General features: G+C 26.8%; 1 protein-coding gene across 9 annotated transcripts in view; it reads right to left on the bottom strand.

Annotated features, from left to right (window-relative positions):
- LOC107168192 (uncharacterized) overlaps positions 1 to 15,145 on the bottom strand; it is a 47,353-nt gene that overhangs the window by 21,820 nt on the left and 10,388 nt on the right. For all 9 annotated transcript variants that reach the window (XM_089219733.1, XM_089219728.1, XM_089219731.1 and 6 more), the window contains exons 3-9: positions 14,652 to 14,769; positions 12,558 to 12,646; positions 10,940 to 11,010; positions 10,720 to 10,822; positions 10,301 to 10,634; positions 8,290 to 8,409; positions 309 to 6,211 (exon numbers count right to left, since the gene is read on the bottom strand). In XM_089219733.1, coding sequence (XP_089075859.1) covers positions 1,199 to 6,211; positions 8,290 to 8,409; positions 10,301 to 10,634; positions 10,720 to 10,822; positions 10,940 to 11,010; positions 12,558 to 12,646; positions 14,652 to 14,769 — 5,848 coding nt within the window. In that variant the 3' untranslated portion in view covers positions 309 to 1,198. The remainder of the gene's footprint in view (positions 1 to 308; positions 6,212 to 8,289; positions 8,410 to 10,300; positions 10,635 to 10,719; positions 10,823 to 10,939; positions 11,011 to 12,557; positions 12,647 to 14,651; positions 14,770 to 15,145) is intronic.

Genomic DNA, 15,145 nt, shown 5'->3' with positions numbered 1-15,145 from the left:
ATCAAATAAAATGTTTAATTCAAACACTTCAAAAATACCACAAGAATCCTAAAATGCTTTAAAAATTTAATTGATTGAAAATGATTTTAAAACTTAAAACCATCAAAAAATGAAAAAAAAAGCAAAATAGAAACTCTTTATTCTGATTCAATAATACATTAAACATGTATATTATAAAACAAGCATCCAGTAGCCAGATTTGGAAAAGAATGCTAAGTGCATCGAAATCGCAGCCTTACCAATAATGAATAAACCTCAACATAAGTTTCACTTATATAATAAATATATAAATAAAAAAATGTTCTTACCTAGATTATTTACAGGCAGTTTGTTCGATGCAATGTGGTCAAATACTAGTCTTACATATTACATTAAAAAAATTCATTAGATTTTAAACTAATTACGTATGTTTCAAAGAATTTTAAATGATACAAATTTATCTTTGAAAACTGTTTAGGTACCTCATGAAACAAAGTCTTGTTTGAAATTTTAGTAGGTACCAAGTTACATTAGTGACTTAAATCTTATATAATACTTAACAGACTGGTAATATAACTATTTTAACAATTAATTCTAAGTTTAGTACTTACTCAGAGTTATTAACATTTTTTCGCAAGAAAAATAAGAGAAAAAAATTATTTAGTTCATAATATTTAGACTAATTAAATTTCAATATTCAACATATTTTTCTCCTAATGTTGTATTTAACTGAATAGATCAACATTAACAGTCAATGTCCACTTTCACTTATCCCTCCTAATGTGTTTGATTTTTTTTTTTTTTTTTTTGTAAGGAATTCATGATGATAGTTATTATAAAACATTGTATTTTAAGACTGTGATAAATTTGTTTTAAACAAAATATAGATAATAAATGCAAAATTGTTATTCTTGGGTTTTCAAAATTAACAGCGTAGAGAAAACTTATTTTAATTTATAAAAACATCTATTTTTTAAAATTTGAATTAATATTATGTTTCAAAACATGATTATAATGTAAATTTAATACATATGAAGAAAGAAAATGAGCAATCTTAAATTATCACAGTTTGTTAAAAAGTAAATAAAAATCACAGTATGTTGTAAAAACATTTTTTTTTTAAATAATCTGTTTAAGTCTGTTTTACTATTGTTTAAAATTTTATAAGCTTGGAATGTTAAGCTTAGATGAAAAATAAAATTTAAGTTAATAATTATCATCAACGCTTTCCTTTTTTTTTCTTATCTTTTTTTTTATCATGTTTCTTTTTCTTTTTTCTTCGACTATTGTGGACAATATCTGTTTCTTGATCTTCCGGTTCAGTCATGGAAGGTTGTATAGTTCCACTTAAAAAGCAAGTTGTGGACATACTATTTTTATTAGAGTCCAGGAGTGAAATATTATTAGTAGAACTATCAACTGGAGAAATATTATTAACTGTAGTATCAGTTAAGGACATTCTATTAGCCTTAATGTCAGTTGTTTTAATATTTGAAGAATTTTTAACAGTTTTATAGTTAGTAGTTGAAGTGTTTGAGACAGTCATAGTGTCTGTAGTTTTAGTAGTTGTAATTGAAGTAGTACTGTTGTACCTATGGCGGTTTGAGATCATCATTAAGTTATGAGCAGCATTTACTGCTTCTAAACTATCATCTAACAAAGCATGCTCAGGTACAGCAGTAGCAACCGTTTCAACCAAAGATGGTATACTGCAATCTGATGACGGTGAATGAGGGACAGAGTTAATTGATAAACTTGGAGAACAAAATGGCGCAGAATTATCTGATGGCATATTTACAGGAGAGCCATAGAATGAATTTGTTGAAGAATTTGGAAACTGAGCACTAGGAACTTGAAGATATGTGTGGGGAAATTCTGTATACATTTGTCCATCAGAATAATAACGAGACATCTGGTTATGTTTTAGGCCTCTATCATTCAAAGTAGAACATGAGTCCAGAGAGATCCCATGTGATGTTGTAGAAAAATTGCTTAAAATGGTTTGATGAGAAGAACTGGTTAAATTTCCATTTGACGATTGACGTGATGTACTAGGTGAATTCTCTGCAGCAACTTGATGTGATGTGTTAGATAAATTCTCATGAACATATTTTAAAGACTGATTAGTTAAATTTAGGTTCATTGATTGATATGAAGGACTAAGTGAATTTTTTACAAAATACCTATTCATTTCATTAGGGAAATGTTCATCAGACTGATGTGAAGTTGAAGTAGCTAATACATTTTGGTTAGGTGGATGATATGATGAATTAGACAATTCTTCCAACACATGTTTTGGTATAACTTTATTAGGTACTTGTAAATATTGATAAGAATGAAGATTTAAATCTTTACTAAAACATTTATGTCCTATCTCAAGTTTTTTTTTACATTCTGAATTCAACGATATATTATTATCATTAACATCTGAATAACTTTCACACGCATTTCGTAAATTTTGTGAATTACTTTTCACATCTTTATTTAATGGAAAAATAATTGTGAAAGCATGTTTAAAACGTTTTATATGTCTTTCCATATCTTCTATCATTTGAGAAATAGACTGTTTTTCAACATCTTCTGCTGAAGTAAAACGTTGTGCCAGATGTTTTTTCCAACTCAGTGATATTTGAGTATTAGTTGGTTGTTCATTTTCACAATTGTCTTCTTCAATACTTGGCTTTTTTCCTTCAACATATGTATGCAACATTTCTTGATTTTGGTTTAATTTAGAATCAAAATCGCCACAAATTTCACATAGGCAACGTTTAGCCAACTGTTCTAATACAGGTATATTAGGCCATGATCTTGGGTTCGAAGTTAATAACTGTTTATACTTATACTGAATATTGAAACGAAAGTCATCAAACGGTACAGTGAACTCATGTCGTAACATTTCTGCATTGGAAGGTATAACACGGAAATGATGACTGTTGGTACATTTTGGATACATGCATAAAAATAACTTGCCACTGTTAAATAAATAGTGGGCTGCTTCAAAACCATCAATTCCTAGTGATGTGCTTGATTCTTTACAATGACTTGGTATTTTAATATTTCTAAACATTTCTTGATGTTCAGTTGGTTCTGTTCTTGAATTACTTTCAAAACTGTGAACTGCTCGGGATTGAATTTGAGTTTTTTCATCAATGGAATCAGATCCAGATTGAATGGTAGGTGAAATATGGTCTGGTGCAATGAAATTAGGTAAGTCTTGAAATTGTTGGTTTGGTTGGATTAAAGTGCTGTTGTTTATTCTTTCGTTAAATGACAAAACAGTGCTTTGGTTTAGAATTTCATTTGGTGACAATTTTTTATTTAACTCATCATCGGAATATTTATACAAAATATTTGAATTCATTTTATAATCCTGGCTTTGAGAAACTTCTAAAAGTTTTCCATTTGAAGAAGAAGTTTGACATTTAGTTTTATTTAAAGGCCATTTGTAATGAACTTTACAATTTTTACTCGACTGTAGCATTAAATGTGTCATATTCATTATTGGCTGTTCTTCTTTTTGATTTGGATCTTCTGACAAAGTTGGTCCTACAATCTGGTCATAACTTGAATACTGTAACCCATTGTGTGGTGATATGCTTTCTGGATTTTTATGGTGCAGTCTAAGAGGAGAGTTTTCGTATCTAATAGACGTATTACTATCAGATCTTGGGTACTTATATATAAGTCCATCATTCATAATTGACGTATTTTGATTAAGAACCCCATCATAGCCATTAATTAATGTTTGTTTCGCATTTGAATCATTATCCGTTGGTTGTACCATGGGATGAATATATTTATCATTTGAACACAAGTTTACACAGTTTCTCTGTCTATTTTTAAAATTAATTACATTGGGATCTTCAATACTTCCATGATTTGACATGTCTATATCTGATGAAACTCGGAAGTCAGTAATTGGATTATAATATACTTGCGGAGGACTTTTATTCCCTAAAAACACTTTTTGTACATGTGCTTCATTCAAATTAATTGGTATTCCAGATTGTGTATTCAGATTAATTGGCATTGAAATCATTTCTGTCGGATCTGTATATATTTTTAATTTTTGCTTTTGATGATGGTTAGTTGTGTCAGACGGATTTTTAATGGTAGACCAATTACCACACTTTTCAAAACTATTAAGTGTATTAATTGATTTTAAATCAGTTGATATTAGACTAGACATGGATAAATTATTCATACACAAATTATTATCTTTGGGTTCAGCACTGTTAATTCGTAAATCCATTGAATCAACATCACTAAATTCATCTGAAACCATATCTACAACATCATGTTTATTTTTATTACTTAATGAACTTCGTTCAATAATGTTTATATCAGTTGGTCTAGATTTATTCATGGCAAAATTATAAGAAGGTTGTTCTATGATAGATTTTTGCTTTAGCCCATCAAAACACATGTTCATGGAACTATTATGATATATGCTACTACTTGATTCATTTAATTCATGTACTGTATCTTTTGGAGAAACAGTAACAGGAATAGGTTTGACAGTAACTGCCAAAGGTATTCGATTTACATCATACGCAGAACCATACGCTGAATTTGAAACTGAACTTTCACCAGGAGATAAAACTGCTGTATATGAATCTTCAGGGAATATTCTTGATTCAATTCGATTATAAGAACATGGCCTAGACATAATTGGTGCTTCCAATTGCATATTATTCAAAAGTTCAACTTCACTATTTCGATTAGTAATACGACTAGTATTTATGTTAATAGAATTACATAAACCATTTAATTGTTGTAGAGTAGACTGAGAATGAACACAGTCAATATCATTATGATCATTGTGGGCGTGTACCAATGATATATCAGGGACCCATGAACTCTTATTCATAGGGATATCAGTTGAGTTAATAGAAACAGGAGATAATACATTTACTACTTCCAAGTCTCGTGTATTTGAGCTGATAGTGTTTTCAACATAAGGATGTTCTACGTGAGACAATTTTTGGTCCATAGGCAAAGCATAAATTTGAGTGTTTTCATTTTCATTGATAGACCGCCTGGATGAAACTAATTTTGAAATTAATTCTTCAGAGTTTCTTAGAGATAATAAATGTTCAGTCTTTGGACTATTGTTTCCTTCAGTATCAGAGCTTGTAGGTTCAATTTCCATTTGCTCAGAATTATCGACCGTTGGTTTAGATTCCGGAGAATATGGATCAGAATGAGACATCTTTATAGGCCATTGTATATCACTAGATGGAGAAGCAGTACCATCTTGATCACTATTTAAATCAATAATTTTAGTACAATTTTCTATGCTTTCGTCTTTGTCACTGACAGTAAAATTACCCTGTTGATGTTTCAAATTTAAGACAGCTGTTATCGATAATTCAGGGTGTGATGCTTTTGTCACCCATTTATTTTCTTTGACTAAAGACTCACTCATTACATGAGAAACTCCATTTATGTTTTGAGAGTTTTTTGGATTTGCAATTACTAAGTTATCATTATTTAAAGTGACACAACTACTATTTTTAATATTTGAGTTTTGACAATTAGCATCAATGATTTCTTTTGGGCTGCAGTTTGATACAATTTTTTCATGCTTGGATTTTGTTCTACAAATTTTTTTGTTTTTACTAATTTCATTAAATGCTGAATTTTGATTTCTTTTTGATCCCTTAGAATAGGAACATTCAGGTTGATGAGAAGGACTTTTAATTTCAGAAATATAGTTCACTCTACTTGGATTATTAGATAGTGTAGGATCAATTATGCTCTCATTCCTGCATGAAGCATATTTTTCAGATTTGTTCACATTGACTTGCATTTCATCTTCACTTGATTGTTGTTTTTCATTGGCTGGAAATGATTCATGAGTAGTCACTAATGTTTTTGATGCATCAACAGATTTTTCATTTCCATTACTTTTGTCATTACGGCTTTCATCAATTATTTTATTCATTGATAAATTTATAAGACTAATTTTTTTCAAACATTTTTGTTCAGAAAGCGATAAATTATCATCTATTTTCTGGAGTGAATGATTATCTGAACCTTCTCCAGTTTGCTCTAACTTGCTCAAATCATCATTGATCGGAACCGCACGAACTTCATCGGTTTCATCATCAATCTCAAGACATTCATACTTACTTTGGGAGTAAAAATTATACTTGATTTTTCTCATCAAGCTATTACAGGAACGTGTAATTGGTATAAGTGGTTTTAGAATGACATCAAAATTTTCATTCTACAAAATATAGCAATAAATTAAAATTAAAAATACACTAAAGATAAGAATTAATATTTATTACTATCATACTACCTATCAACATTTGTATAAAACTAATTTTAAAGTTAATTAATTTGACTTAACTGGGTAAAATTAAGTGCATTTTTAAAAAAATATATACAGGTGTCCCGTGAAGATTTACCCATTGTGATATCTCCCAAAATAATGGAGATATCGAAATTATGGTTTTGTAATAAGACTCACAGGGACAAGAACAACGAATATTTCATATTTTATTTTTTTGATAAAAAAGTTGAAAAATGTTTTTTTTTTTTTACCAAAACATTTAAATTAAATTTTAAAATATTAATTTGAAATTCACACCGAAGTGCCTTCGCTGGTTGGTTCTTCCTTCAATACACTCAAGCTAATATATATATATATAATTTTAAAAAATAACATCACTTATGCTTATTGTACTTCTTTTTTTTATGTACAGATTGTATAAAATCTAGATTAAGAAAAAAAAAAATAAAAATGAAATAATTGTAATTCTTATCCCTGTGAGTCTTATAAGTTATAAGTTATAACAAAACCAGAATTTTGATATCTCCATTATTTCGTGAAATATCCTAGCAGGACATTCTGTGTGTTGACAACTTGTGAATATTAAATGCTGTTACTTTTAATTGATAAAAAAGTTATAATTTTTTATAATACCTAATACAATAGTTGTCTAGGGTATATTAACCTATACTTTTTATGTAAAAAATATAATTAAAAAAAATATTTTGTTATTTTAATTTTAAAATATGAAACAATATTATAAGTTATATCCTTCCAATACACTATTAATGAGAAAAAGAAATAAAGGAAAAAAGAGAAGATAATATGTTTACAATCAACGAATTTTAAAAACAACAATAGAGAAAGGTGATGTTATTTTTACATGTTAAGGGAATTTATTTGTTTTTACTATTTTAATCTAAATGGTGAAACATATAATTATTACTATAGAAGGTTTTGTAAGACTAAATTCTCCTTGATCGAATACATGTTTTCAAGAAAATTCAACTTCTACAAAAATAGATATGATTGTTATTAAGAAATACTTTTAAATTGTATATATCTATAAAATAATAATGTAAAATCATTGCCTGTGAAGTATTTTTTAAAACAATATTATATCTCAGATCTCTAAGTTAAAAGATTTTATATTCTTGGAAACACATTAATTATACAATCAAGGTAAATTTCATCTTAAGATAACTTCACACCTCCATGTATTTTCTATGTCATGCACTTACAATATGGAAAATTTTTGTTCACCAGTTTCAATAATATGCTGTTAGTATTAGTGAATTGACTTATTATTTGGATCATAATTATAAAAAACAAATAAATTCCCTATCCTTTACATGTAAAACATCACTACTGTCTGACGAGAATTCTAGTGGATGCAATAATTTTGACCTGGCTAACCGTGTTCAATGGTAGTCCTCTAATGTATATAAAAAGAATTAACGATTGAATAATAATCATTATCAAATAATACTTTACAGGATGTCCCATGAGGATATACCCATTGACCGTAGAGGGAGAATTGCTGCCTGGATAAAAACCAGTTTTTTGCCTCTTTATCTATAAACTAAAAAAATTATTAAAAATCATATGATTAATGATAATAAAATGTTGAAAGGTCGACATTTTTAGTGAATTAAACTCTATAAAATAGAGATCTTCATTTTTTTTTCAAAAATTCAAAAATAATTTTTTTTAACTTTTTTACCAAAAATATTAATAAAATAAAATACACGTAGCCCTTTTCTATGTGAATTTAATAAAAAAATAGATCTATGAAATATTTATTATCTTAGGAGATATTGCAATGGGTAAATCTTCGTAGGACACCATGTATACCTATGATACATTATTATTTATTAATGCTGTTTATTTAAAATATTATAAATAAAGGCAATTTACAGAATAGCCTGCATAAAATCAATTTTCAAATGTTTCCTGGTAAACAACAATTATTAAGAATAACTATCATTTAAGCAACATTATAAAAGCTATTATAAAAAATAATTTATTACCCAATTTTTCAAAACTTCATCTCCCGAAATCGCAAATAAATCTGGTCGTAATACTTTACACTGTTCTTCGATTGGTTTCAATAAAATTGGAATATCTTTTCTTGAAGCATCCAGTATATCCTAAAAGTAATAAGTATTATTTAATAATTTATTTTCTTTTTAATCTATTTTTACTGGATAGTAGACACTTGTATATGATACAAACAAAATAATATTGACCAAACTATAAAAAAATCATACTATACTCCGCAAGCATTAAGAGCATGACCAGTCAAAACAACTTCCCCCATTACACCACTTTACATAATCACCATTTTGAATATTTTATACAGGTTTCAACCGTAAATAGTCTTGTTCAAGAATTTTTCAAATAATCTCATTTTACTGTATAATGGCCTCCAGATTATTGGAGCACCAACCTGAAACTAGTACAGTGGTACAACTAGGGAGCACCCCCAAGTTAACATTTAGCACCCCTGTTTTTTATATCTAACTATTATTATTTTAGTGAAATACTATGAATTTTATGTTTTTAAATGATGGACAATTTCCTAAAAAAATGTATAACTATTTGATCGTATAATATAATTCGTTATTTATCTTTGATGAATATTGAAAAAGATTTATTCAATCAGATAAGCACCGAAACTATTTTGAATAAATATTGCATGAAATCCAGAAAAATTATGCTGATTTAAAATGTAAAAATTATTATTTATTTAATAAGATTATGAAATTAAAATGTTTCAATATGTTACTGATATTGTAGTAAAAAAATAGTATTATAAATGTCGTTCATTTTTTTATTTTTGTAAAATGTCTTAATACATGTTTTAAAGTTTTGATGTATCGATTATTGTTGGTCTATGTGTAGGGGTGTGGGAGGCTTTGCTCCCCCACAGCTCGGTGATGCTTCATAGATTTAGCACCCCACATTTTATAGATCTAGTTGCACCGATGAACTAGTAACATGAAACAAACATTAAATCATCCACTGCTCGGTTATGCTGTTAATAAGTATGGAGTATAGCTTTTTTATTTATTTATGTACTGAAAATAGTAGTAATAGCAGTTTATTTCAACTTTATGAAATACTAAACATTGGAATTATGTATTATGTCTTACCAAACTACAAACTACATTGTTTTTCAAATAAGAACGCACAGGCCAGTAGATGAAAACCGGTCATAATGTTTATACATCCTTCCCACTCCCAACAATTTAAGCCGACTAATCAGAAAACAATTAATAATTTTATGGAAGGGGCGTGTGGTTCTGACACTGATAATGAGGCGCGACACAGTGTGTTCTCATTTGAAAAAGAGTATAGAAAATAATTTGCTACAAAACCGTCTGATACAGATTATTGATTACATAATTTATTTAATATTAGTGTTCAAGCACTGAAGCATTCTAATACTTAAGTCTCAAATACATAGTTATAAATATAAACAACTAAATCATAAGACTTAATCTATCTTTGTGTTTAATTATAAATTGAATTTGTACCGTATAAAATGAGCAATCAAATCTGACCAGTCAATTTACCAAACACCATTTTTCTGTATGTACAGTTAAAAACATTAAAGAAAAATAGTATATTTGAATTGAATAGTTGTTTACATTTATACTATACAAATGAATTAATTTAAAATATAATAATTGATAAGAAAATGTAAATTCATTATGTAAAGATAATTTTCATTTAACGTGTAGTAAACATAAATAAAAAAATATGAAGTAGATATAGTTATATACAGTATAGTTGATTTAATGTACTAACACAAAAATTAAATAGCTGTACTAATTGAATATACCTACTATGTTTATAGAGTCTTGATAACTAAAAATGTTTTTGACTTTTTAAGTATAAGTTACACTTGAGATATAAAATTCAAAAATTACATAAATTTAATTTAATTTTTATCCTCTTTGAGATTTGAGATATCGAATGAGTTTATAGTAGGATACTATTTTTTAATAAGTTTATATAATTTAAATAAAAATTTACCTTGTAACACTCCTTGAGTGATAAATTTGCACCATATAAAACAAAACTAACATTTTTTAAATCTCTTTGTATTGTATCTGGTGTTCCATTTGGAGACATTGTCAATTTAGGCCAGTTAGACCAATTATATTTTTCATGTTGACTCATAAAATCATTTGGAACATTCAACCCTCTCAATAACAATCTTAAATTTTCCAGTTCTTTTCTCTTAACAGAACCAGCCATACCCGGCGAAGAGTGAATTATTTTTTTCCACAATTTAAAACATAAAATATACCGCATATAAGTTAGAAAATTAATTTTTTGGGGTATTGGATGTTCAGATAGCAACTTTCTGTAAATAACACATTTATTAAATTATTAAAATTTATTTTTAATGAGTACTAGTTGATAGTAATGATTAAAAATAAAATAATTACTTAAAAACTGGAAGCATAATTGATCCTAAATTTATATTAACAGAACCATAAAACACATAGTATAATTGAAACACTGAATCAAAAATATAATCAAGATTCTGATCTAAAGTGAAAAATAAAATAAATACACTTTAATTATATATATAATACATTTAACACAGATTTATGAATTAGAATAAATTTATAAAAAATGAATATTTTATTTTATTTTATACCTTACCTAAAAAAACAAATAGCATTGTATTTATTTTACTTGAAGTTTTTTTATGGGATGAATTTTCTTTATAACGCCTACAACATATAATAAAAAATATTAATGATATAATAAATATTAATCACATAAATTTAACTTAGGAATATAATTTTAAATTTTTAGTTAATAGAACTTTTTAAATATTTTGTACACTAAGACAACATTATCATAAATTATAAGTTATACTTTTACAAATCACAATAATTATTTAACACGTTAACTGCCATGCAACCGCCGGCGGCCTCAAGAATATTTATCATGGGTACGCCAAAGACATTTTCCTGTGTCATTATCAATTTGTATTTGTATAATATACAAAAAAAAAATGTTAAAATAATCAAAAAATTTCAATTATTCCCACTACGCCACAGCATATTTCCAAGATCATTATTGTAGCGCCATGGAAAAGTTAATAATATAAATCCAAATTAATTTACGGCAGCCGCGGGGCTATATGGCCTCCTACGAATGATATGGTGCGGCAGCCGGCGGTCTAAAAATTATAAATACCTAATTATTGTTATACGGACGCCAGCGGCCGCATGACAGTCAATGTGTTAAGGTGATTGATACTTAATTTAAAACAGAAATCAAATATTAGATTAATTTTTATTTACCAACTAGTTGAAAAAGACAATAGAAATATTGAGTAGTAATACCTACAGTCTACACAAGCCATAAGAGGCAGATAGAATGGTGAATGACCATTCAAAATTGTCAAAATAATTGATTATTTTATTATTTGCAGTATTTAAATACTTAACACAAAACTTTTTATAGATTAAACATGTATTTATATTTGTATTATACAGTTTTGACTTTTTTTTTTGGTGATTTAACATTAAGTATTATAGATTTTATCATAAATTATTTAATTTAAAAATCAAATTAAAATATTTTTAGAATATAGATCACCTTAAAGAAAAATCACTTTTTTTCTTATACACTAATCACTACATTGATATAAAAACTACATAACATTCCTACTTAATGTTTTAAATACTTGTAAATACATTTTATTTTACTTATTGATTAATTATTCTCGAGATTATTCTGCATAGGTTCATTATGAACTGACTTAAACAACTAAAGAGTATTAAATAAAGTATGATTGGTTATTTAATCTCAAAACTATACATCTCTTAAACCATTAAAAATAATAAAATATATTTTAGATTTTAATTAAATTTATTTTTGGTCTTAAAAAATTAAGTACTTGAGAGGATGTCAGTGTACTGTTTATTTTCGGTTTCTAGCCCACGCGCCACGTAGACAAAACACATTTAAGCAAAATTTGTTTTTTAGAGAGAATAATTTTGAAAGTATTACATATCGATTTGTCTAAATATCATCATCAATTGAATTTAACATCATTTAAATTCACAAAAACAGTTTTTATTTTGAAAATAAAATAATAATAAAATAAAATTACTAATGTCATACCCTAAGAAATATTTTTATAATTATTGCAATAAAATTACTTAAAAATCATTTTAAAAAAAATGTTAATGTAAAAGCATTTATTTGTTACGTATGGGTCAAAGAGAAAATAAATATTAACTGACATCTTAGCATCTGAACTTACTGAGATGACATTAATTTCAAATCTATGTAATATGCCAACAATGAACTCATTTTGTCATAAAATAGAACATCCAAAGTATCCCCTTTATCCTGCAAACAAATAATAATATATAAATACAAATATCTTCTTTCACACACAAAATTTTTTTTAAATTTATGGTACAGTTAAAGCAAAAGTAAATAAATATTATAGTTATTTGTTGTTATATAATAGTTTTTGTTCATAATGAAATGTATTATTTAAGAAAATTCCACAACTACTGTGATTTCAGTCCTACAAACACACACTATTGCGAATTTCAGTGCCACAACTTGGTATATTGTTTATGGGCGTGCAAGCAAATACTATGAAGCCCACATACCAATTAACAAACTCTTAAAAATATGCCACTATACAATACACATATTTATGAGCGGTAAAGTTGCATCTCCGAATATTTTCTTTCTTGGCTTTTTTAAAATGTATAAGACACACAACTAAATTGAATTATTTGTAAATGTGAGACAATTTTGAATTAATGCACACCTAGTAAATGTGGCCAAATTAATAACCTTATTTTTTTTTTTATATATATATCCATATTTATAGGGAAACAACAAATTTTGGATGCCTATATATACCTCTAAAAAAATCAAAATATTTTATGAATATTCCGAGTATCAACAATTATTTGTTTTTAAGTTACATCAAAATAAAATAATAATTCCATGAGAAATTTTGAACTTAGAATTTGAATTTAATGAATAAGGCAAAATTCTAATTTTAAATGATTACAAAATAAATTGTGACAATTTACTATTGATATTTATTAAATGAAATATGAAAAAATTTTCATTAAGAATCTTGTATTACATTTTTAACATGTTGACCGCCGGCCATTTTTCAGTGTCATTATAAAATTGTATTTGTATATAAACTATTGAATTTGAAAAAGCATTAAAAATACAAAAAAAAAATTTTAAAATTATGTTTATTACATCAAAAAATTGCAATTTTTCCCACTACGCCACAGCATATTTTCAAGATCATTATAGTAGTGCCACAGAAAAGTTAATAATATAGGTAAATCCAAATTAATTTACGGCAACCAGCGGCCGTATAGCCTTCTACAAATGATATGGTGCGGCAGCCAGCGGTATAAAAATTATTAATTCCTAATTATTTTTATACGGACAACGGCGGCCGCATGGCAGTCAATGAGTTAAAGGCCTTAAATACCTTTTTTATCATTATTTAAGGAACAAAAAATAAAAAAAGATCTTAAATGCCTCTTAAAATACATCAAATTATTTTGAAATTTTGACATTATGCTAATATAAGTACCTACACAATATGATAGAAATTTTATACATCTCGTGGATATTTGATTTTAAGTTACACCTATTACAGAAAAAATAAACAATACATTTTGTCAAAAACTAATTTATCATAAAGATAGTCATGTTTCTTTTTTCTATTATTCTTTAAGATATTGAAAATTAGATATAGGGAAATTTTATTTTTGACTTCGTGAATGCACTTACTAGATTTTAAGACAAAGACTTTCTAGCCAGAAAAGATGCTGTAGAAGAAAATTGAAGCATATACAGTGCAATAAGCAAACAACACTACAAGAGTGACAAAACATGAATTAATATCACAAAATAAGATCTGTCTTTTAAATGAAAATAAAAAATGTTATATCTAAATTCTTAGATTTATTATATTGATCATGTTTTTCTTTCATTTAAACGAGATTCTATGCTGATATTTAGATTCTAATTAAATGGTTTAGCTTTCGACTTATTGTTTTTGTTATGATTCAAGGCGGTCTAAGGACTCCTTGCAACTCACATATAGTTGCAGCACTGACAAATTTTCATTTAACAAAACCAGCTTTGTGTTATTAGTTTTAATATTAGAGAAGTGAATGAACCGTTATCAAACTTAAAGCTAAGAACATTATCCATGTTCGTATGATAGTTATATTATATCTTACTTAAAAATAATTATATATCAACATAATTTCAAATAATTAAAAAATGACACTACATCATAATGTAGTTTTAAAAATGATTAACTTATTTTTATTAATAAAAAAATATGTATATTTACTCTTTTTACGATTTTATAGTATCCTCGAAAAAACAACAAAGATTGTTCTACATAAGTTTTCAAAAGAGTTGATTTATTAATTTTATTTCTGCAATCAACCATTTCTGGTGCTATATTCCTGTAAACAAATAAAGTCTTATTATAAATAAATCTAGTTACCAATAGTTACTTTCAATACCTTAAATTACGTTTAATTTTTGAAAAATGTATTCTACTTAAAAATATATGGCATACAACTATACATATAATTTCTAATTAAGATGACACTTCCCATGTGATTTTGACCCCGTCTTACATGTATACAATGCAAATTTTCATTCACTAGTTTCAATAGTGTGCTGTTAGTTTTAATATTAAAGTGAGTTGACCTATTATCAAACTTTTAGGTAAAAACATTACCTATACTTAAGCATCGGTGATTATTTTCAATATTTTAGTTTTCAACCAAGGTATGGCCATGAGAAACATCACAAATTAAAAATTCTGATATCTTT

This window comes from Diuraphis noxia, unplaced genomic scaffold (assembly GCF_037042655.1).
Source record: "Diuraphis noxia isolate RWA-SAM2 unplaced genomic scaffold, SU_Dnox_SAM2 contig0002, whole genome shotgun sequence".
NCBI lineage: Eukaryota > Metazoa > Arthropoda > Insecta > Hemiptera > Aphididae > Diuraphis > Diuraphis noxia.
Note: the sequence above shows the minus strand (reverse complement) of the source record. Positions and strands in the feature narration are given on the sequence as shown.